Source organism: Clytia hemisphaerica, unplaced genomic scaffold (assembly GCF_902728285.1).
Source record: "Clytia hemisphaerica strain Z4C2 unplaced genomic scaffold, Clytia hemisphaerica genome assembly, whole genome shotgun sequence".
Lineage (NCBI taxonomy): Eukaryota > Metazoa > Cnidaria > Hydrozoa > Leptothecata > Clytiidae > Clytia > Clytia hemisphaerica.
The window spans coordinates 95,628-119,685 of record NW_027103951.1 but is presented as its reverse complement, the minus strand read 5'-3'; the positions used below and the strand labels follow the sequence as shown (position 1 = coordinate 119,685).

Sequence of the window (24,058 nt, the reverse complement as noted above, 5' to 3'; positions counted from 1 at the left end):
TTTGCGAAATGACGGGTATATCCGAGCCAAATCTCGAAATCGACCCTTCGAGAGACTGAATTTCAATAAGTTTTTGCCAAGACCCTCAAAGAGACTATAATACCCCAACAAACAAATTTTTCAAATTTTAATCCGCCAAATTTCAAGAATTTATGACCCTTTGAGGGAGTTGATTTTTGATTTTCGTAATTTTGGAACCCTTAAAGAGACTCGATTGGTTTTTAATGGTTTTTGTACCCCTTTAGGACTTTCGAGAGTGCGAATAAAGAGATCCTTTCAGCATACTCAACTCTCATTTGGCCTAATAAGTACCCCCTCCCCGGGGGCTGTGATAATTTTAATATCATTTATATCGATTAAAAATATTATTGTCAGAGAGTCAATAAAATAGTTACAGAAAAGTCCGTAAAAAGTCCGAAAGTCTCTACAATCAGCCGATCGGTGGAGGGGTATTTAAGGGCGGTCGGCGCTTTCGAAACTATTTGGGCGGATAATCTTTGGCGTTCGAGGGCGTTGGACGTTTTTTGGAAAAATGTCCAATTAAAGGAACGAAAAAAATAAATAAAAGAAGGTCAAATGAAAATTCAAAAAGTCAAAATCGATCGTATATTATATACATCATCATCATTTAATATTTATTTTTTGCACTTAGGTCGTGTTAACGTACTCTGTACCAGAGTGTTTCTCACATTTATCGCTTCGTAGTACCTCTACGGCAATGAATTTCGAAATTAGCCATAAAGACTGGGTCTGTTGACGAAGAAGTTTTAAAAATCAGTCTCCGTGATAAACGCACATCTCGATATTCGGATTTACTTAGATCGTCTGCATTCAAATCTGAGGATACAGATGCTGATTAATTGATTATTTTCGTCAGTTTTTCGATACGCCCAACGCCACATAATAGCACCCAGTGCAAACATCATCAACCTTTTTTTGGATATTTTTTATTTTCTTTAATTATTGACGGAGGTTCTCAAGAACGAAGAACAAAAAACTGTAAAAGAAAAATGGCCGAGTGTTTTTTGTTTCAAGCAGTTTAAAAAATGTTTAATCGATGTTTCATCGTAAGTTGGTTATGCGCATTTCTTGCTTGTTTGCCTTGGTTTCCAAAGTTTTAAGGTTCTGCCAAGAAGATTTCATTGCCAGTTTTCTATTTGCAAAGACTTTTAGATACATAGGTTCCTTCTATTGTGTTGAGTTGAAGCTGGCTTTAAAGAACATTTACTATAGACGGGGTATAGACGCTTTAAATGAGCGCCATGTCTGACTACCCAATTCCCCTAACATGGCATGGATTACTCTGTACCAGAGTGTATCTCACGTTTATCACTTCGTAGTTTCCTCTACGGAAATGAATTTTGAAATTAGCCGTAGATATCGGGTCTGTGTACAGACAAGGCATGGATTCACTTGTCAAGTAAACCGCTGCGAGTGAGAATCGAACCTCAGTCGCTGTGCAGCAACCAAGGTCGATGACCAATATACCCAGCACCACAGACAGTATAAAACAAGCTGTATCAGACATTCCGCAAGGACAAAGAACGAGTTACTCTAAAGGAAAATTAATCCCAGAAGATTTCAGTTTGACTTAGGTGCGTTTAGGCTCAGTATTTTCCTCAAGAAGGTTCTGACAAACTAATTGGACAAAAAGAGATCGACTCAGAAGAACTTTTGGGACAAAAAGCAGGACTTTAATCTGATTTTGCACACGTTATATTATGATTTGTAAAATTTGTAGAGAGGTATATAAGTAAAAACTATTGTTAAAAAAATAAGGAAATACTTTCTTAAATATACGTATAAAAAAGCTAAAAAAAAAATTCTATCATTCTAAACATTTTCTATTCCTTATATTGTACCAGTGCAATGTCATCTGTAATGTCAATTTTGTCCCCGGTGGGAAAAATACGCTTTCAAAAATACTATTTCAGCCCCACTGGAAAATTTACTTTGTTTTCATCCGCATTTGAAATTCAATGTACATAATTGCACTCCAAAACCATCCCCACTAGAATTTCTTAAGCTGGCAATTATAGAATTTATATCCCCATTGTGATTTTAATAGAAATTTTTATTCCCACTGCGGGAAGAAGTTTCACCGGGGCTGTGAGACAGGGGTGTTTCATTGCAGTGGTACATATCATCTACTCGTCTACATTGTTTATAAAAAGTATTTCTAACTACATATAGAAAACTCTAAAGTGTGAAGGAGGCCGGGGGAGGGGCACTTAGGCTAAACAGGGGACGGGTATGTGCGAGCTATACCCTTTCCATACCTAAAGAGTCCCTAAAGGGGTACAAATTTGTATGTTGGTCTCTCAAAGGGTTCGAAAATCACTAAAATATAGAATTTACCTTTCTATTCTTAATTTTTCGCTCGGACATACCACCTTGAAGACCTAGTAACCACACCCTCTTCCAGGGCGAAGAGCAGCAACTTGATAAAGCAGAAAATTATACGGAAAACAAATTCGCACTAAATTCATATATGCTTATTTTCAGGATATTGTTCAGGTAAAAAATAATCTAAGTTTCCTTGAGTTGAGGAGCTATTATCCCTAACAAATTCCCTAACATTTTCCCTTGTTTTGCTCTACCAAGAAAGCAAACTACTTGATCAAGAGATTAAAAAAACATAAAAAAACATAACTAAAATAGAACGAATTACAATTCCTCCTTCTTCTGATTTCTCTGCTCTAATATCTTCATCCTCATTAATTCCGTTTCCGAATTAGTCCGATCGGATTCAAGATGTCGCGGTTCATCCGATAACGTAAACCAAACGGGTAATGCACACCTTGTACCGGACTTCACGCCGAGTACACCATGAAGGTTTTCTATGCTTTTGGATCGGAAAGCAACCATCCGTCCACATTTTGGTCTCACTTGAGCCTAAAATGGGAAGAAAAATATTTCAACCTTTCAACTTCAAGTCGCAATATTTTTGTCCGATCAACGTTTCATAGGCGTTCCAAGGTAGCTTCCAGGGCACAACCCCAATAAGGACAGTTTTTTTTTAATTTTTGACGAATTTTCGCGTACCCCAAAGCTACCAAAAAGCTTCGGAGGCGCTGTCAGAGGTTGCATCAGCACAGAGACCATTCAAAAAGTACGTAAGTTAAAATATAAGTAAAATTCAAAAGTACTCCCCCCATCCGCGTACATACGTTTTCCGATTTACCCTACCCCTCTAGGAAATTTTTTCAAATTGTAGCAGAAATTAACTGACGCAAGTTCAGGTCTTGATTTTAATGATATAATTCTTTCAAGACAAATCAAAGTTAAAGAAATTTGAAGATTGTACTAGGTTATGCTTTTATACGCTTTTCGAAGGACCCCCCTCCCATTTCAGAGCGTACGTACTTTTTGAATGGTCCCATATAGGTTTCAGCTTATATCGTGGAAGTGCTGACACTTTGGATCTCCGGTACGAACTGTTCCCCTTTAAGAGATTTTACTTTGACGGTTAAGGTTTGACATGAAATTCATCCTACCTGAATTTTGCCATCATGGTTTGCAAAGATGAAATTGCCTCCTTCAAAATCGTCATTCAAATACAACAATGCACTGTGGTAAAGAAAATGGAAATGAACGAACCGAAATCATTTTGAGACCACCACGTATGAAAAACAATTCAAACAACACTCTTGATATAGAAAAACTTGATGCAATGGGATCTCGCGGTAATCCAAATTAATAACGGTTCCCGTCAAGAGTAAAACGTAGTAAAATGATCTCCTATAATTTGAATTTCTCTGTAGTTTCAACACATTTTACTTCCGGCCAGGGGGGGACTGGTACTAGAATCTTGGGCATTATGATATTTAGTGACGTGGTGGTATAACCAAGAAACTTAAAAATCCTTTTAGTACCACGACGTACTAAAATACCAAAAAGGCGGTATCCAGACTAAAAAATCAGAACTTTTGAGAAAAATGGTCTAGAGAAGAAAAAAATTGTCCTCAGAAGACCAAAATTGGGTGGTCTCTGTGCCAAAACATCCCCAAAAATTTTATTACATGGGCAATAAAAGACCATTCCTCCAAAATGGGGTGATAGTATGCAAAAGATTCTCGAGAACCCTTCTAGTACTCATATATGTCTGAGATTTTGGTACTGACCCCCCCCCCCTGTTCCCGCTGGAAATCGAATCGGCGAAAGTTAACTGTATATTCGTCAAACTTTTTACACTTTTAGCATGCTTTGATTCGAAATACAGAAGTACAGTACAGAGAAAGTTCTACGGATACTCTTACTGCATGGTTCATTTTAAAATAGTGATTGAAAGATTATGATTTAAATAATGTTTGGCCCTAGAGGGGGATTAGAGATATGGTAATCCTAAACCTAAATTACAAGCTATCATGTTATCAGAGATCTAGAAAATAAAATTAATAAGGTTATCGAAGCCCTGTGCCCAACTCAAAAAACCAAAGTCAGAAATCATAGAATTTTTTCCTCTTTCATCAGTGATCAAATTTTAGTCTGAGACGGATACTTGTTTTTTTTTTATAAGCATATGAAGGCTCAGATTTGCAGAATTCCTAAGCGTAACATGAGCATATATGTCAGCCTAAAATATTTTTCAAGTGGTCATTTTTATCTGTTTTTGTTTCATTTTTATCTGGTTTGGTAGAGGTCAGTAAAAAATAAGACATTCCACGGCTAGCTACATTCCACTGCTCCCAAAATCTGAACAATTTCTTTACAAAATTTCTGAAATTTCATTAAAAAACTTGGCTCGGGGTGAATCATAAGCATAATTCTTAAGCATATAATAAGCATAAACTATGCCTGGATGCTTTGAGATCTTAAGCATACACGAGCCTGACCAAGGGGCATACACTTGCTTATAAAAAAAAACATGTAATTCATTTTAGCAGCAGAATAGCACATATTCTTGAATTTAGAGACTGAAATCATATACTTTGCTAAAAGACGGAAAAACTTTTTAAAAACACTGCTCTTTTCTCTAAAGTGATCAAAAATATTTTACAAGAGCGTTGAAACAAATACCTGTAATCTCTCCAAGTATATGCAGGTGATTTTTCCGGACATGTTCCTGGACCATCCTCATTCACCAGACAGTTGTCTGAATGGATTGGATGACTGAGATGGTCTCCAACGTTTGATGCTGAAAACAAATAACGAAAAGATTACTCTTAAGTGCGTTAAATTTCGCGTGAATTTGGGCTGTTTTCTCGAAAATTAGTTCCCACAAAAAATTTAAAATTTAGCACAAAACCCTAGGAAATGGGAAAATGGGATGAGATTAAAAAGACAAAGATTCGCGAACATTTATTCATTTAGAGGTCTTTGTGTGACCGAGTCTTGGTTTTTGTTAGAATAATTTTCCTAGCATCCCATTCATTCTAGTTGACTAGACTTGACTGCATGTTTTGAGCAAGTGATTCATGAATTATATAAAGAAAACAAATTTGAACATACCATCAGCCAAAGCATGTCGACAAACCAAATGAGTGAAAGCAAAATTTAAACGTTTGGGTAGATCGAAATATTCTTGCACCAGCAATCTTGTACGCTCGCTTAATTTGACGTACAAATCTGTTTGATTGACCGAGACCTTGCCTTCTTTAGCTGCCTGTAAGTAGAAAATGCACTCATCAGCAAAAGATTCATAACAGATGATCGGGTTAAAGTTTACGAAGCTGTGCGTTAAAGGTTTTCTTTTCACGTAAGTGTTTCTGTTTCATATCAGACAAGTATTTCATATCAGGACAGTGTCTTGTTATTATCATATTATGCTGATATAAGCAAAAAATGTTTTTCTTTTCCTCTTTCTGACCAATCTTGCTCAACATCCGTGTCAATCCAATGTTAAAAAGCTTGTGAATTAAAATTGATGAGTAAGCAAACGATATCACTCTTATTTAAAAACAAAACCTTTAAGGCTAACTTGATTTTCTTTGAACTAACGAATGTTTATTCACTTTTTATCAAGAGTCTGTTAAACGCCTTCCATTTTTTGACGCGCCTTTCACCCACGTACCTTACGCACCTTACGCGTCCGCACGCACCCAAAGGTGAACGAGAGGAGCCTACGGGTAAAGGGCTGGGCAACCCACCTTTTGAGCAGGAGAAACCACATGGTAAACAGAGGAAATCCACTTGGCTAATAGAGGAAGTCTATATTGAGGACTGGGAAAACCATTTGGAAAACTAGCTTTTACCGTTCCTGAACTGTACAAAAACGGAAAAATAAAAACTAGCATTTTAGTCAAACACATAAAACACTAATGTAAGATATAAATCCTTCAAAATAAGATCATCCATCTTACATCGACAGCACTTTTGATGGTGACACCTTTAAATGTTTCTTTCTTTGTGAAAGGGTGATCAGCATCTGTATGACTGTGTTTGTACCCGTCTCCTCCTTGCGCTTTCTCTTTAAATTGTATACGTCAAGGGTGATCCATGTGTAATACAGTAATATGGGTGTTATTTGATAATACGATACTTGTTTTGGCTTACAAAACGTAATGTGTTATCTATAATCCATGTAATACAGTAATATGGGTGTTATTTGATAATACGATACTTGTTATGGGATACAAACGTAATGTGTTATCTATAATCCATGTAATACAGTAATATGGGTGTTATTTGATAATACGATACTTGTTATGGGATACAAACGTAATGTGTTATCTATAATCCATGTAATACAGTAATGTGGGTGTTATTTGATAATACGATACTTGTTATGGGATACAAACGTAATGTGTTATCTATAATCCATGTAATACAGTAATATGGGTGTTATTTCATAATACGATACTTGTTATGGGATACAGTTTGTAAAAACTACCTAAGTCCCTTTCCTTGTTTTTTGCTTATTTTCACTATGTCTGAATTTGTCCCCTAGCATGCTAGACAATAATAATTAAGATTAAAAGAAAACTCCGCAGTCTTACAGATTCAATATAATTAGGACACAAAAAAACATATTTAGCAGTTTTAAAAGTTTCGAATTCTAAATTCTAGTCATCTAACGATTTGACCTTTAAGAAAAATTGATCTAATGGACACAAATGGGATGGATTTTATGGCTTTAAATATTGGTTTTATGCAGAAAGAAAAATTTTAACGATCTAAAACTTTTGCGAAGTCAAAAATCGCGAAATTTGCGACCTAAAACATACGCGAATCGTTTAGAAAGGAAATCTTTGCAATTAAAATTAGCTTAACTTGGATAATTATAAAACTTATTAAAAAAATTATGCTGAGAGTTTAATATCTAATTCCATTTCGAAATTATTTTTCGCGAGCATAGTGCGCCAGTACTAGATGTTTCACATTACGATTGAGTGCCGATACTTTAGTTACTCTTTCGTTATTTTTTAGGAAAATTAGAATAATTCTAAAACTAAATATTAGTTTAAATATCATTTTCCCAGACATTAGCTATTAGGGGGATTTAGTGGTTAAAATAGATTTAGATGTCGGTACCAACTCGATTTAGATCTTTAATTTGTTGAGTTCTTTTAGTGATTAACATTTGGTTAGATTCCAGTGTTAGTTCCTAGAAAGAAATGAAAACATTTGAAAAGTTAGAGACACTCATTACAAATCAGTTTTTCGCATAAATCTTTATCTAAAATTCAGCGAAAAATAACACAAGCAATAGGAAATTTTAGATATTCGGGCTACAAATTAAAACTTTTCTAGTTTATCAGAAGCAGTAGTAAGAAACACAAACAGGTCAAACATTTAGAACATTTAGTTAATATTGCAAGCCAGGAAAAATAACTCGAACCTCTATAACTGAAACTCGAATGTCTTCTTAACTCGAAAAAGGTTTCTAAGGTCCCTTCGAGTAACAAACGCTTATAAACAAGTCTCTATTACACAAAATCTCAACAACTCGAACAAGATTTTTTCCTTGCGTGTTCGAGTTATGGAGACTCTACTGCACTATAATGAATTTTGCATGATAGCAAATAGTTTTACAACATGCAAGTCCAAGAAATATCTAGTTTGCTAGTTACAAAACTAGAATTCCATAAGCCCCGAAAATCGGTGTTTTTGATGTATTTTCTTAGCATCACTGCCTATTACCCGCTCGCGTCATTATGACGTTAGTCGTGGGAAACATCGATATTTGAGTGGCCCCTTACAACATCTGTTTGACTATAATCGACCTCTTAGAGGTAGAAAAAAACCAGTAACTGCAGTTGTACTTATCTTGAATACAGTTGACCCTCTCTCCGACGCTCTAATATTGGATACGTTCCATTAGTCGGTGATATTGAAAGTCACCGTCAACGAGAAACTCTCATAAACGTCGCTCTACTATTCGATACTCCCTTATTTAATGAAAATCTAATTCCCCTTGAAAGTCGAATAAGAGGGCTTCAACTGTAGTAATTAAGGGTAAAACACAAAAACAATACACTTTGCAATACCTTGACAAGTTTCATGATTTCAGTACATTCTTCTTGCGTAGAAACATTATCAAAGGCTACTCGGTTCGTTCCGTTCAATTGTTCTTCCTCCATGAGTAACACGGATTGCTAAAGTAGAGTACAAAAATCAGTGGAAATTCAAGGTTTTTTGCCTGAGACGACTTTAAATGGATTTGAAATATAAAATAAACACATAGGGTGCCCCGAAAAAAGTCATTCTCAGAATATACAAGTATAAAAGTTTTTCCAGGACACCCGGTATAATCTTTAGATGAATTATGCAGAATTTCGAGACAGAAAAGCCTTTTTGTATATACTTCACGGAGATGGAAATTCGCCTGAGACGGAAGAACTTTTTATATTGAAAAATATTCATTTTCAGGATCATACCTTTCTATTACAAAGTACTAATCAGATTTTCAATATCCGATCAAAGATTTTGCTTGGCAGGATTGAGAAACTTTTCCGGGGTATATGAAGACCAGTTGATAAGGTTTACAGCGAGTTTATGTATTTGCATATTTGAGGAGTGACGGAAGCGATTTGGAAAAACCCGCAGTTCTGACCCGTGAAATCGAGGACAGTAAAAATACTGATTTAGTCAATTAGGATCTCTCAGAACATATCAGAAGCTAACCATCTCCGTCTCAGAAAAAAACACACAAACTCGCTTATAATGGTGAGTTTTTTTACCTTGATTTTAGGGTGTGTTTGCCACCTGTTAGCATTACGATAAGCTCTGTGGACAGCTTGATGGCCTTTGATGGATTCAGCATCACCTCTAATACCTCTCTCATCTGTGGTCAAATCTTCTGCTACCATTCTGTAGATCCTGTCCAACATCTAAGGTGGAAACATAGGCCGTTTCACAGTCGAAATGACGGTTTCTTTTCAAAACTTTGGACCAATAGTAAGTCGTTATTAGCGCACAGTGGTCCTGATTACCCATTACGCTTTGCGACTGTGAAATGGTCTATTTAGGTCTTATAACAGCTGGCAAAGAAGGTCATAACAACGTCTAGCTGACGTCCCTAACGTTCATATAACGTTAGATGAACGTTAAAACAACGTTGTGTCGGCTGGGATAAGATCGTGTACAATGAAACTGAAAAGAATCTTTACACGTTTTTTATAAGAAGGTCCGAAATTTTTGAAACCTTAGTATGTTCTTAAGTTTTGACGTTTAAGCCCAAATTTATGTCCTTGAAATTTTCTTAATAAGACCATTTTCTGAGATTTTGGGCGATTTCTTAAGAAACTGGGTGTTTTAGAGTCCGCAAAGCCTTAAAACTTGCTTCTAACATTTTGGTAATTGAAGCCTAATATTTCAGGTCCGTTCATTTACTCTGCAACATCTAGGGTACTATTCAATCATAATTGATTTGAAATGCCATCAATCCGTCAAGGGGTAATGAAAATTAGTTTGATTTAAAGAGAACTGTTCGAATTAGAGAGAGGGAGAGGTGTTTACATCATTGATCTCAGAGCCCCGAAGGGCTACATCCAAAACTCCTGGAGGGAAAATGAAGCCACTTATTTCCCATACAAAACATGTGATCCGCGTGGTTTTGAAACAAAATTTCAAAAGGCGGGGCAAATCTTAAGGTTTCACTTTTTCTTGATTGAGAAAGGTTGCAGGTTCCACTCTAGTCCCTTCGGGGCTTCAAACTCAATGGTTTACATACTCTCGCATCATCAGCAGTAATATCTTTGTCAACTTTATCATCCAAATATCCATCCAATATTTGCGCCAAATTCAATTCGATTGCGAACTGTTTCATGTATTTCTTCGCTCTCTATAAGGGAAACAAACACATTTCATCAAAGATTTGCGCCAAATTCAATTCGATTGCGAACTGTTTCATGTATTTCTTCGCTCTCTATAAGTGAAACAAACGCATTTCATCGAATATAAGCACCAGTCTAAACTAGTCGACTTTCTGTCCTGCCTCTTCTAATTATTTGAGTAGGCGAACACTGGGCGCAAAGTTGGCAGTTAAAATCTTTGCTTGCAAAAGATTGAAAGAAGACATTGCATGTTGACGTCAAAAGAGGGCAATGTATCGGCTTTAGACAGCCAACTATCTGCCTTAGATAGAGTTATTAGAATAGCCAAACTAGAGCTAAGGTTCCACATTGTGGCCGGTTAGCTCAGTCGGTAGAGCATTCGCCTTATAATCCTAAGGGTTGTGGGGTCGATCCCCGGTCCACTGCGAACTCAGCGAATAAGTAACTCAGATTGAGTACGATCTAGACGGCAAATAACAGGGAGCTGAAAGTGAAAGAAGGTGTGCTGCTCAGCCTTAGAATTCGATCTCCCAGGTCTAGCGCAAATAGAATTCACTCCTGGCTCCACCGACAGCCGCTAGAGAAATAATACAAAATAACTGAAACCTAATGAATATTTTCGTATCCAAAACAAAGCTTACTGGTCTTGGGCCAACAGCTTTTCCTTTGACAGCTGGTTGATTTTGGTACCAATAAAGATTCTTTGACATAACAGGATCACTGGGAATCATGAGTAGATAGCTCTCTGCTGCGTTCGTTGCTTCTATCAGATTGTTTTCTAAATAGAGTAAATAAATTTTCAGAGTTCGGGGTTCAAAATAGTCAGTCGTCAACTCTCTCCAACTCGACGTTCTACGATACGCCCCCTTATTCGATAAAAATTGAATTCCCCTTGAAAATCGAATTAAAGAGCGTCAACTGTGTAATCTTTTAGGGATATGGCGAAATAATTTATTAATATCTATTACCGTATTTCGAAAATAGCCCCAGGCGTTTATTAAATTGTTTCGTTTTTCAAAAGAGCCCTTATTTTAGGGGACCTTTATAAGAAGGAGGGGGGGGGGGCGTTTATCAAATAATTTTTACCTAAGGTAATTTTAATAAAGAAAGTTTTCTGGTCCACGTTTACGTGGACCTTGTTTGGTCTTTATGTTATTATTTGAGTACAAATATGGACCATCTCAAGTCAAAACCCCCAAAAATCGCCTAACTTTTTCAAAAGAACTTTTTTGACTTTAACAAAGGATAAATAAATGAGGTTAACTTATTTTTATTTGCTACTTTACATGCTAACTCAAAATTTATTCAGGTTCATAATGATATATACATTATAGAGGTTAAGTGTTGAATTTAAAGAGATATTCTTGGTCAAAGTAGGGTTAAAAATATGAGGTTAACTTGCACTGAGGTTAACCTAATGGTCCTTAAAGATGGACCAAAATTGGTATGAAATGTGAGGTTAAAGTAAAAATAAATGATTGGGTTTTACTATTTAATGATTGGGCAACAAGGTAGGCTAGAAAAAATGAGGCTAATATTTCAAGTAGGGTGTAAAATTTGAGGTTATTTCACAAAAACACCCTAATTGTGAGGTTAACAATGATATTTCAGTCTAATTTTGGATATCAGACAAACAGTAGCCTATTATCAAAAACAACTAAACATGAAAAATTATATTTTGGTATAAAAAGTGAGGTTAACTCGTATATTAACTTGAGAGACACAAGTATCCGAGAAAGGGGTTAATTTTAAGCTTTCCGATAACCTCATAAAAAGGGAAAATTGTGTGATAAAAATAGTGGGATCCATTACTCAATGGTTGAGGAACAAGGTAAGGTAGAAAAAATGAGGTTAATATCTTAGTTTGGGTACCAAAAGTGAGGTTATTTGTGAATTGGCCTTATAAGGTTTTTTAATTTTTTGTTGTATACTTTAATGACTTATAAATCTGTTTTTGATATCAATACTGAGCTTAAAAGTAAAGCTTAAGTCTTAATTAAGTCTGAATTAAAAATCTTTGAGGTTAACTTTTTATCGTAGTATACCTTAAACGTTTTTCGTTCAGTTGTTTAAGTTTGAAGGTATAAACTAAAACATCCTACTTTTTCAGGTTGTTTAACCTCATTTTAAGAACCTTTTTGATCTATTTCATGTTTTTTTAGCTTAGTTACTTTATGAAAACTTTTAAAAAGTAATTTTGTTCCTGTAGCTTTAATAGAATAGAACTATTTAGGTCAATTAGAGAAGCAAATTTCTCACACATTCCTTAACATAGAGTTCTAATTTTAACCTCAATTTTTAACCCTACGTTAGAGCAAAGATTGTCAATTTCATAAAAACCCTATTGATCTAAGCTTCTAGTATCATTTTACTTTTGTCCCATAACTTATAACAGTGGCTAGCAGAAGATATGGTTAAGAATGTGAGGTTACTTGTTACCATTTTTTTAACCTCATGAATTGCACCTTTCTTGTGGGAAATCGCTAACCTTTTTTAAACAAGCTTGATATTTGAGCCTTTTTGATGACTCCCTAATAATTGTTTCCCCAATAATTCAATAAGGGTCTCTATATTTTGAGGTTAACAAAAATCTATGAATTGTCATATTAACCTCAAATAACAAACCTTTTTCAAGTTTTTTTTTCATTTTTGGGTATAAGCCATCAATTATGACCAACCCTCAAAATTTCAACCTTTTTAGATAAAAAATGAAGTTTACATGGCCAATTATGTAAATTTTTCACTTTTTCCTCAAAAAAATTAACTTTTTCTTAGGCGACATTGATTTGAGATTGTCCATATGTCAATTTAGGGGTCAAAATCAGTTAACTCAAATACTAAAAGAATACAATTATTATCATATATCTTCATAATATTACAGCTACTTTGTTTCAAATAAACGCCCCTCCTAGAGGGGAGGCGTTTATTCGAACGGAGCGTTTATTGAAAATTTTTCCTCAAAGTTGAATAAAGTTTATTCAAAGTAATACGGTAACATTATTGAAGATATAACGTATCAATATTTCACTTTTTTTAACCAACTCAATATTTACCACCGGGGGTTGATATAAAGAACGTAGAAAAATAACCATCCCAAAAAATTCCAAAAATTCCAAAAAGATTGGATTATTTCATAGATCCTTACCTTGAAAGTAGCAATACTGCAGGTAATGAAAATATTGTGGCACAAAATGCGTTCTGGATGATTCTCCATCAACTTTGGTTAACGCTACTTGACATTTTTTACGGCACGCCAAAATGCCTTGAAAGTGTTTGAATAGAGAAGCTGTGTAGGAGACTTCTTTTTTGGTATCCTGTTCTTCACATACTGCGTTACACTTGGCAAGTTCTTTGTAGAAAAGTGTTAAAGATTCTTCGAAAGTCGAGATACATTGTTTGAAGTCGCTATCGGTATATGCTTTCTCACCTGAAGGTTGAAGAGAGAATTGGATTTTTTAAACGTTGTATTCTAGACTGAAGTCGTATAATCATTATAATTATATGGCTGATAACATTTAGCTTAGAAATGTAAGGGAGGAGCAGGGTGATTAATCCGTAATAGCCCTGCTGTAATTACCTCGCGAAAAGAGAAAAAGAAAATCTTCGACTTCACTACGTTCAGGCTATTTTGAAATGTTTTCAATGAACCTCGGGACTATTATTCCCAAATCACCCTCCAAACCATGTTATTACTAATACTAATCGTATTATACGTGTTATACAGTAATATATGTGTTATATGATAATACGATAACTGTTACGGGACGATGTTACTTTAGTTTGTATGAACTATAATAATGATATGATGTGATATTAGCGCTCCCCATTGGAGAAATCAAGCTTTGAAAGTCACCTCGAATGTTGACGATGCTATCGTCCGTTTTAGAGGATCAGTAACCGCGGGAAAATATATAAGCGTATAGTCAGGGCGTCAGGGTGGTTTACGAGAAAAAAAGTGGAGGTAGAGTTTGGAACTAACGTACACTGTAAACACCTCCGCCAATGCTTACTCCGCCCGAATTTATCACGCCTCCTAAACTATTCCCTTTTTTTAGTGATCTTGTGTAGACGATAGGATTGTCTACCTCCTGTCTATCTTTTCGAAAAGAGGAGATGTAATGGGGCTAATTATAGCATATTTACAAAGAATTCGAAAAATGTAAAAAAAAACACAAAAACAAAGCACTAATTAGCGGTAGATTTAATCCGCCATGCCGGCTATACCTCATTGACCCCATCCCTTAGTTAGAATAGATGATCTGTTATAAGGTTAACTCAATGATGACTAAAGTACCTAAATTTCCTCTTTTAGAAACGGGGAAAGGTAACTTAGCATAATTACATAGAGTCAAAGGATGAAAACGCCTTGGCCCACATACAGAGGATTGCTAGCAAAAAAAAAAGAAAGGCTAAGTCAACTCTTTTTAAACCTACAAATAGTAAAATGTGGAAATATAGTAAATAGTGGAGTTAAGCTTATAGAGTCAACGTTTAAAATAATTAGGTCATGTGATTAGTATGCAGTGCGTAGATGTACTTATCTTATGCCTATAGAAGATTAGGATGAGCATTGATACTAAGGTATTATATATGAATCTTAAATGAACAATATTGCATAAGTACGGCAATTTTTTTAGGCTTCCTAAATTCCAACACGGAGTCTTTAAGAGTAATCCTCTTAAAAAATAAAAGCTGATCGATGCTCTATGCCAAGTTCAACCTTAAATCGTCAACATTCAAATTAGGTTCAGTTTAGAACGAAATTAAGACTAATCTAAATACATAGGCAAGACATTTCATTCTGTGAAGGTATTTAATGTAACTGCACACAAAAGGCATGGTTTGCCCTGGCGGTGTCACTAAACTTCAGCCTCCCCCTTTCAATAAGAAAATGCTTCCTACGGCACTGTACTTCTGACTGCTTTCATAATTTGATTCTTAAAAATATCACTCACTCTATGAGACATGAAAGCAAAAGAAATCTACTAGTCTAGCACAAAAAATAAGAATAAAATAACGCCCAGGAAAATAAATCCTCGTAATTTCTCCGGACTGCGTCGAGGAGTTTGCAGCGGGACACCATATTCCCAACTTTCATTCCTTTCCGACCACAGATATCTTATATAAAACACTAGATAGAGCTATTCCGTCCCTATCTGTGTTTCCGACGTGAAATCGGGCCGCTTCTTTAGAGCTTTAGCGTGGGCGGCCGAAAACCCGCCATCAGAACATCATCAGATAAGAATAGGGTTTGCGGCTAATTATTTGGAATGTTTCAGATATAATCGTAAGTTTCTTCAAGTTTTAGCTTGAAAATTGTAAAGACGTCAATTCTTTAAAGTCAGAACAAGAAATATTTTACTAAGTAATCGTTTCTTAGAAATTGTTTTAGGAGCAGTCATTTTTGTCAAATTCAGTTTCTAAAGACGTCATAGTATTGTTCAGGAATGTCTACAAAAAGATCTTTATAATGATTATAGATGGTATACAGTATGTTAAAAAGTGTATAAAAAGGTAAACGAAAACCAACAAGAAATCATATTTGTGATACTAAACAGTAGAGGTAGCATGGATATAAAAAACGCAAAAATAACCCTAAAAGAGCTTTTGTCGACAGGGCCAGAACCTGTTCTAGAAGCAAGTGAGCTTTTGTCGCCGGCAAGAGATTTTCATAGAAAATTTGCTGAAGACTTGGAAAGTATACCCGTGGATGTGCCATTCAAGATGCTGTTTGTACAACATGGTGGTGAGATTAGAAACGCAGCAATTATTCCTGAACACGTTTTGAATAGTTTGAGAGAAAAAGATCCAGAGGCGCACGAAATGTTCGCGAAATTCAATGATCCGATAGAAATGGACGTGTCGTTTGAAGCTGCTGGAAATTATTTTGTTTCTAAAGGTTAGTTGATCTTTCATTTATGTAAAAGTCTGAAGCAAAGCATGATATTTCTTTAAGTATTATGTTTCAGAAGGAAATAGCGAAATAAAAAAGAACTAGATGAAAAGTAGTGATTCTGAGGCCATCAGTCGGAGGCGACCCGAAGGCTTTTCTTTCGATAGCTATCTACCCGAAGGTAGGGGAGGGTGCCCCTCTTTCTCCCTGGATTTCTCCACTTTACCCTTGATAAGCATCAAGTACCGTCGTTCTGTATAAGATTCCTATTTCCGCACTAAGATTCTTGTCACTTTTCCAGAAACTTCCCGCTATTATCCCCGGGATAACCGGCATGAGATTGGACAGGGTTTGTTTCTCACATACAGAATTAATCTTTGGAAAAGTACTACAATTTTTTAATATAATCTAGGTACAAAGGTTGGTTTTGGTGGTTTGAAAGTATACAATGTCAACGGTTCTGCGGTAGACAAACGAGGAACACCCTGGATCAATTTTTGGCAAAAAGCATTCAATAAAATGGCTACCATCTGCTACATCAATAGCCCTGATAGCGCATCACACCAAAAACATACTACCCCCTTAACCTTGCTTGGTGGGCATATGGAGCTTGCAAATCCCGACCAATGGTGGTATATCCTACCTATATGCCCTGGTCATAATAGCAAGAAATTTGACCGTGGTGCTAGTGGAGGAGTAATGGTAACTGATTATTCTGCTAGGGCTGTCCAGATTACACAATGGCCCAACCCTCTTTAATAAGCCTGTTTTTACCGTTATTAGACCTGACATTGTTATGGAACAGTCTTTTATTTTTATAGGATTTTGATCGCCATTTAATTTTTTACATCTAGAATTTAGTAGTCTCCGAGTAGATTCTGATTACTCCACGCATGACACATACTCACTCACTTCGCAAAATCATGTCAGGTTGGTGGACCACTTTGATCTTTTATATCCATTTTTGGGATGAATATATTATATTAGCATTTGAACGCTGTGATTGGCTAATCAAAACAATCGCGCAAAAAATCAACGGTCAATCATAACCATTAACCAGTCGAAAGTGACTTCAGATTTCAAGAAAAATGCAACGCGGTTTTGAATGTTTCGGCTGAACAACCAAGACGCCATATCTCTTTAAAGCAGAGTGTAGCGTGTGTAGAATGGATAACCTGTTATGGGGTTAAGAAATAAAGTGCGTTACCAAGGTTACCAAAATTTAACGTTTCTTTGAACGGGGGTTTATCAATAAATTTTTAAGTTAACTCCAAGTCAAATTGGTATACCAAATAATTTGTTATAACTTGTGGCATTCTGATAAGGGACAGTTTTTCAATACATAAGCGACTTGCAGTTCCAGAAGAACTATATTAAAAAACTCTTTTAGCGGAAATCGAACTTTTTTAAATGTTTAGCTAGGAGTCAACTTTAAAGGTGTCCTAAAGGGAACATAAGAATGATCTAGAGAGCTGCCCCTTCTCGGCCACCAGAGCTTATAAACTGTTAAAATGTATTTTATTGTACTATGATTTATATGTAATATTCAATTTGAAAGAAAATGAAATTTTGAATAAAGCATATAATGTATTTTTTTTACCGACGTCAACTAGACTTTCATGTCTGAACTTGCGAAAAAGCTAATTTGTCACTACACTAATAAATATTGACAGGACTAGAGATTGGAAAATAATTTGCACACGGTCCTAAAACCTTTCATTTTCAGGTAGCTGTCTTGACAACGACTGATAAAATCCATGCAATCCGTAGTGAGACATAAGGAATTATTGACAAAAGCACAATTTTTAAAGCAACGAACTAACAAAATACAATCAGTGAATCAATGAAAAAAATTGAAAAATCAATCAAAGAATGAATTTTGTCGGATACATCTGAAATACATCCAAGATACATCCAAATATCTAAAGACAGACAGACAGACAGACAGACAGACAGACAGACAGACAGACAGACAGACAGACAGACAGACAGACAGACAGACAGACAGACAGACAGACAGACAGACAGACAGACAGACAGACAGACAGACAGACAGACAGACAGACAGACAGACAGACAGACAGACACAATTTTCCTCAACTGAATTTAAGGATGGGTTTTAGACAAAGACTTTGTTCAACAATCTCACGTATAAAGTACGGCGTATATAGGAGGTCTGTTTACAGACAAGGACAGTCCTGACAACAAAGAAATGTAACAGAAAGTAGGCTGGTGATTAACCAGATCGACATAATGATAATCCATAATGATCGATAAAATAAAGACAAGATACAGATGGAAAGCCAGCCAATAAAAAATCGAGAGAACCATGAGGACCAAAATCACTCACTCTCCTTCTCCTAAAAACATGCATCTGTCGGATATTATGACACTATAAGTTGTCTTTAAAGACACCGAGATCACTTATCTCTGACTTTTTGACAGGATCCTACAATAGCGGAGGTGTGACCAGCTTTATAGCCAACTAGTCCATAATTTTGTTTCAAGCAGACGTTTGAACATTCGAAAATCTGACGTAAAAGAAACAAGCAACATGCTGAATGGACCTACCTAATGATTAACATCAGATGAAAATAAGAAAAAAGTGACAACAATTGTACAAAAATTCAGAATGGAAAAATACACGCTTTTTTATAAGAATGGTGTAAATCCATTTCATCATGGATATTCTTAATTTTTTTGGGAAAATCATCCTTAAATATTCTTACAGCATATTGTTAGGTTAGGATCCTAATTCAGACTAGATTTAACATTTAGTACATACGTCTCAAGCATAGGATGGCATTTTTGTGATAGGAATGAGCCTTACTGGGGGTAATTGACAATTTATAATTGAAAATGCTCTAAAAATGGCATTCTTAGCTTGAGTAGCAAAATTCTATGATGGTAATATTCTTAGCATATTCTTAATTTTTTGGCCATGAAAAACCTTTTAAGCTGTTTTTGGCCCAAATTTGCCCAAAATAATTTTCCTTAAAAATCTGGCTCTGTCATCCGTCACATTTTGGGCATTGCCATTTTGCATCATTGTGCAAAAAATCAGAAAAAAATTATGAGTCAACATTGAGAAAAGCTATATTTTCTTATTTGGTTAAAGGGAATTTCCCCAAAATACGAAAATCCGTCTTTTAAGGCGAATAAGAATTTCCCGGAAAAAACCACTTCAGCCATTCTTTAGAGAATCTTGCCCTCCATCTTTGTACAAAAAATCAGAAAAAAGTAATGACAGGATTTTGCACCAAGTCCAAAAAACCCTATTTTAGGCAGTTTTTGGCCCAAATTTGCCCAAATATATTTTTTTTCAAAAATCTGGCTCCGTCAAATTTTAGGCATTGCCATTTTGCATCATTGTGCAAAAAATCAGAAAAAAATAATGAGTCAACTTTGAGAAAAGCTATATTTTCTTATTTGGTTAAAGGGAATTTCCCCCAAAATACGAAAATCCGTTTTTTAAGGCGAATAAGAATTTTCCGGGAAAAACCACTTCAGCCATTCTTTAGAGAATCTTGCCCTCCATCTTTGTACAAAAAATCAGAAAAAAGTAATGACAGGATTTTGCACAAAGTCAGGTAGTTTTTGGCCCAAATTTGCCCAAATAAATTTTTTCTTAAAAATCGGGCTCCGTCACGTTCTGGGTATTGCCATTTTGCATCATTGTGCAAAAAATTAATTAGAAATGCTGGTAACAGACGGACGAACGAACGGACGAACGGACGAACGGACATGGGTTAATTTATAGAACCTCCACCGGGGCACCCGGAGGTAGGTCCAAAAACAACATGGCGGACTTGTAAATTTAAAAACAGGAGACCATTCCACAGGAAGTCTGTAACTAGTTAGCCTATACAGTTTTTTCTTTACAAGCAACCGGGTTGCCAACCTCGAGCACTGAAAATTAGCCTAAAGAAAAAGTTTTTTAGATAATCTAACCATGACAAACGGTAGCCCTTGACCCAATAAGCAGAGATATGGTATAATATGAGGGATGATCAAAAAGCAAATTTCTCAGAAATTGAGCTAGAATGCTAAGTAACCTCGGTCCTGAGTCGAAAATTAGAGTTGCTCATAAAAAAGATTGTGTATCTAACGTGAAAGGATATATCTGTTTTCGTGGACGGGTGTCCAGTTTTTAAATTGACTAGTCCGCCATGTTGTTTTCTCTTTTACGCTAGATTTTCGAACGGCCAGGGGGGGTCTTGCAGTTACTCCTTGACACTATGTGGAGTAACTGCAATTTTGGGCATTTTCTACAGACACCACCACCCTTGCAGTTATTCCATAGTGTACTAACTGATTTTACCCTCAGAATTGGTGTATACCACCCTCAAAAATGCCAAATTTGGCAATTTTTTCACCGAATTCCTCATTTTTGATACCATTTTTGGGTACGTCTTATTAACGACCGTTCAATAGTTAAATATCTCAATCATTTTCCAAGTTTGTTAAAATATCTTTCATGCCTTGATTGAAGAAAAAATTTTGTGATTTTTTTTTGACTTTTGAAAAAAAAGTTTTGAATTTTTTTGCTTCCGGAATTTTCAAAAATCTAAAATTTTAAGTGAAAAATTGAAAATGTGCTCACTTAGTACACCATTTCCTACCAAAATCGACAATTTTGGGCTTAGGCAGCACCCATGTTGCAGTTAGTCCACTGGTGGAGTAACTGTTTTCCCAAATTTTGGTTTATATACCACCACGGTAGTAATTGTCATAGTGTTTATATAATAACTGCTTGACCCCCCCCCCCCTGGAACGTCTGAATTTCAAAACATTTGAATTTTGTAGTTCGTCAAGCAAACTAGAAACAAAATATATGTGTTTGTGATGAAAATAATATAAAGATGACACACTAACCTTTCTTGTACAAAGCTATATGGGGTGGTTCTTCTAATGACGTCAAATCTGCCCAATCTTTGTTCTGTTTTGACATTAAAATTTCTATATTTTCTTTCATCAATTCATTAGATGGGTTGGCTTCGAAATGAGTGTATGCTGCAGCAAGTGCTTTGCTCACTTCTCCAATCTAAAATAAAAGCAAAATATAGAATTATACAACGGAGTCTCCATAACTGGTACCTCTACAACTCGAACAAGTTATCTTGTCTCTTCAGTTAATAATGCCTTATAAATCTTACTCCATAACTCGAGCAAATTTGTGTTCATCGTGAGTGTTCGAGTTATGGAGACTCCACTGTACAACCATTTCAGAGCAATTTGTACGTTACGCCACGCACTTATTTGACTTTTTACCACCAGTAATAACACTCATAGTAGATTATGTTCGCACGTGACGGTTCTGTTTCGCTCCGAAACGAAATGAAGCCATTCTATTGTTTACAAGCGACGTAAAACTTGTATTTAACCAATAGAATGACTTCGTTTCGTTTCTGAGCGAAACAGAACCGTAGCATGTGAGCGCTACGAACTTAATTGGGCGTAAACTATTTACAATTGAAGGTGTTTTTTCGGAATGGTCCTATGATGCTGTTTTTTGAGCCCTATTCCCTTTGATGGATATTGTTTTTACCTATAGAAACACAAAAAAATAGAGAGTTAGCCCTCTCAAGTCCCTTAATTTTTACACAGATAGGTATAACTTTTCGAACCCTTTCACAAAGAACTTTGAATACACCAACCCTTAACGCTTTTGAGGAGACTGGTAACGAAAATAAAAAATTCTTCTCGATGATGGTAATCGAAAGCACAAGTGTAGGAGTTCTCTTGTGGAATATGTAAGATACCCTTGCATTATTAAAGCAATAAATTAATGTAAATATTTGCTTGGTTTGATTTAGTTGTAGCCTAAAAATGCCGTGCACCGAGAACTAATGTTTCTTGTAAATATATTACCAGTCCCCTAAAAAGCCGCCTGCACCGCTAAGGGTTGGTAGGTGTATCCGATTTAAGTAGTTACTGCCTTAAAAATTTGCACAAATATTAAAACAAGATTGGGCCATTCCATTGTATATCCATACAGGGGGTGGGTAAACATTTAAAGGGGGGAATGTCTGGGAAGAATTTCCAGGGGAGGGGGGTTAAAGGAGTGTCGTTTCATTTTTCAGGGGGTAAAAAGTTATTCTAAAATTTCCAGGGAATAAAGCACTGATTTTAGTTTCTTCACCATCACTTTAAGTATCAAAAATACTTAAAGGGTTTCCAGGGTTTCTTTGCTAATTTTACAGGGTATCCACACATTTCCATGAATATATATTTTTTGACTTGAATAGCAGGTTGGTCCAAAGCCCTGTATGGATTTTTAACGGAACAACCAATTAAATTCTTGAGAAGGTATACCTTATAAAGTGAGTATTGAAGAAAACTGTACGGTTCTTTATTCTCAAATAATTCTTTAACATATTTTGCAATCCGTCCTCTTCTGCCCAAAAACTTTTCTTTGCAAAGTTGAAAACATGATCTTGTCTTGATAACATAATGTAAGAAATTCAGTTGACCATCAATTAAAGTTGAATAAACACTCTGCGTATCTTTAATAGAGTCTTGACAACGTAACCAGCATTGTCCTTTAACTTCTTGCTCATGGCGGTAATCTGCTATTGCTTTTTCAAAGAATGATACAGCTTCTAAATGATTGTCATTATCATAAGATGTCCTTCCTGATTGATACAGTTCATCATATGCAGGCTTGTCATCATAATTTTCTATGTGTTCTGAAAACACGATAGTTATAAGGTACACTTTGAAAACCAAACATATGACAAGGTTCTTCATCGTTATACGTGTGTAAATTTGTATAAGTATAATTATGTTTTTTGAAAAATTTAATTTATTTTTTCCATTTGGTTCTAAAAAAAGAAGAAAATTACAACTGTTTGAATTAGAAAATATTATAAGGAGTGCTTGATGAAAGCGATGTTCAGATGGCCACAAAGACCTTCTGTAAAACTAGAAAGACAAAATGGATGGGCGGATTATACAGGACCAAGAAAGAAATCAAAATCTTGTAAGATGCAGAAATACATCCTGACGTTTTTATACTTTTTGTTAATGCATCACTTAAACAATTGAGCGATGCATTGGTAACACTTTTATAAAAAGTAACGCCAAAAAACAACAGATCAGAAAGATATTGACCTATCAGCCTCTTGCACCTGGTAACCTGAAAAATAATATTAGGTGGTCCAAAAAATCTTTGGATGTTTAGCAAAGCATTTAAAGCAGAATGGATCAAAATATGAACTTGGATTTAACGTCATGAGAAAGAGGAAGGTCTAACTTAAATTTTGAGCTGTTACTTTTTAAATTTTGTTCAGTAGTTGTTGAGTAATCAGTTTTCAGATAAAATTTCAGAATTAGCCAAAAATGGTCCAAAAATGGGTGATTAAGTTAACAACGAGAAACCCTCACTTTCGCGAAAACTGAAAAACATATCAAAACTTATTCGTTGGTAATAAAAGCATTATTAACTCTGGTATTCTTAAGAAAAATCCACAATCATTGGTCCCTTGTAAGACAAGGCATTTTGATGAAGCAATAGAGATTTTTAGATTTTTACACACATGACTCTCATTTGGTTGCTTTTTTAATTGAAAGGTTTTTTTTACCTATTTTTCAGCTCCGGTGTTGAGATAACAAGACGCATGTTGAGATTAAACGAATCTACGGTACCATGAAGTCGGGCACTTTGCATATCCATCAAATGCCTGACTAATCAAAGCAGCAAAATTCCAAAACCAATGAACTATGCATGATCAAAGATTGATAACTCGAGATCAAGCTTATGATTAATTATCGATTATACATTGATCTATCATCGATCTTTTATCGATCATATTGATTTCATCGATTCTTTCTAAAGATCAAGCTCTAATATTATCTTGGCCCAACAAAAGCAAGGGGACCAGACAATGTTGCATCACGACTATTAAAAGAATGCTCGGAACACGTTGCAGATGCTTACGGTCTGCTA

The 24,058-nt window shown here is 35.6% G+C and overlaps 3 protein-coding genes across 3 annotated transcripts; all 3 read right to left on the bottom strand.

Moving 5' to 3' along the window:
* Window positions 1-2,534: 2,534 nt before the first annotated feature.
* LOC136810121 (prolyl 3-hydroxylase 2-like) lies at window positions 2,535-6,892 on the bottom strand. Its single transcript, XM_067066689.1, has 6 exons — window positions 6,868-6,892; window positions 6,303-6,409; window positions 5,452-5,605; window positions 5,020-5,137; window positions 3,498-3,570; window positions 2,535-2,895 (listed from the first exon to the last, which is right to left on the bottom strand). Exons 1-6 carry the CDS (start codon window positions 6,890-6,892, stop codon window positions 2,668-2,670), a joined length of 705 nt encoding a protein of 234 aa, XP_066922790.1. The 3' UTR covers window positions 2,535-2,667.
* Window positions 6,893-7,422: 530 nt separating this feature from the next.
* LOC136810116 (uncharacterized) lies at window positions 7,423-10,219 on the bottom strand. Its single transcript, XM_067066683.1, has 4 exons — window positions 10,115-10,219; window positions 9,123-9,272; window positions 8,430-8,537; window positions 7,423-7,546 (listed from the first exon to the last, which is right to left on the bottom strand). Exons 1-4 carry the CDS (start codon window positions 10,208-10,210, stop codon window positions 7,460-7,462), a joined length of 441 nt encoding a protein of 146 aa, XP_066922784.1. The 5' UTR covers window positions 10,211-10,219; the 3' UTR covers window positions 7,423-7,459.
* Window positions 10,220-10,225: 6 nt separating this feature from the next.
* Window positions 10,226-22,967, bottom strand: LOC136810120 (cartilage-associated protein-like). Its single transcript, XM_067066688.1, has 5 exons — window positions 22,426-22,967; window positions 20,986-21,154; window positions 13,363-13,644; window positions 10,859-10,995; window positions 10,226-10,309 (listed from the first exon to the last, which is right to left on the bottom strand). Exons 1-5 carry the CDS (start codon window positions 22,858-22,860, stop codon window positions 10,226-10,228), a joined length of 1,107 nt encoding a protein of 368 aa, XP_066922789.1. The 5' UTR covers window positions 22,861-22,967.
* Between the last annotated feature and the right edge of the window lie 1,091 nt (window positions 22,968-24,058).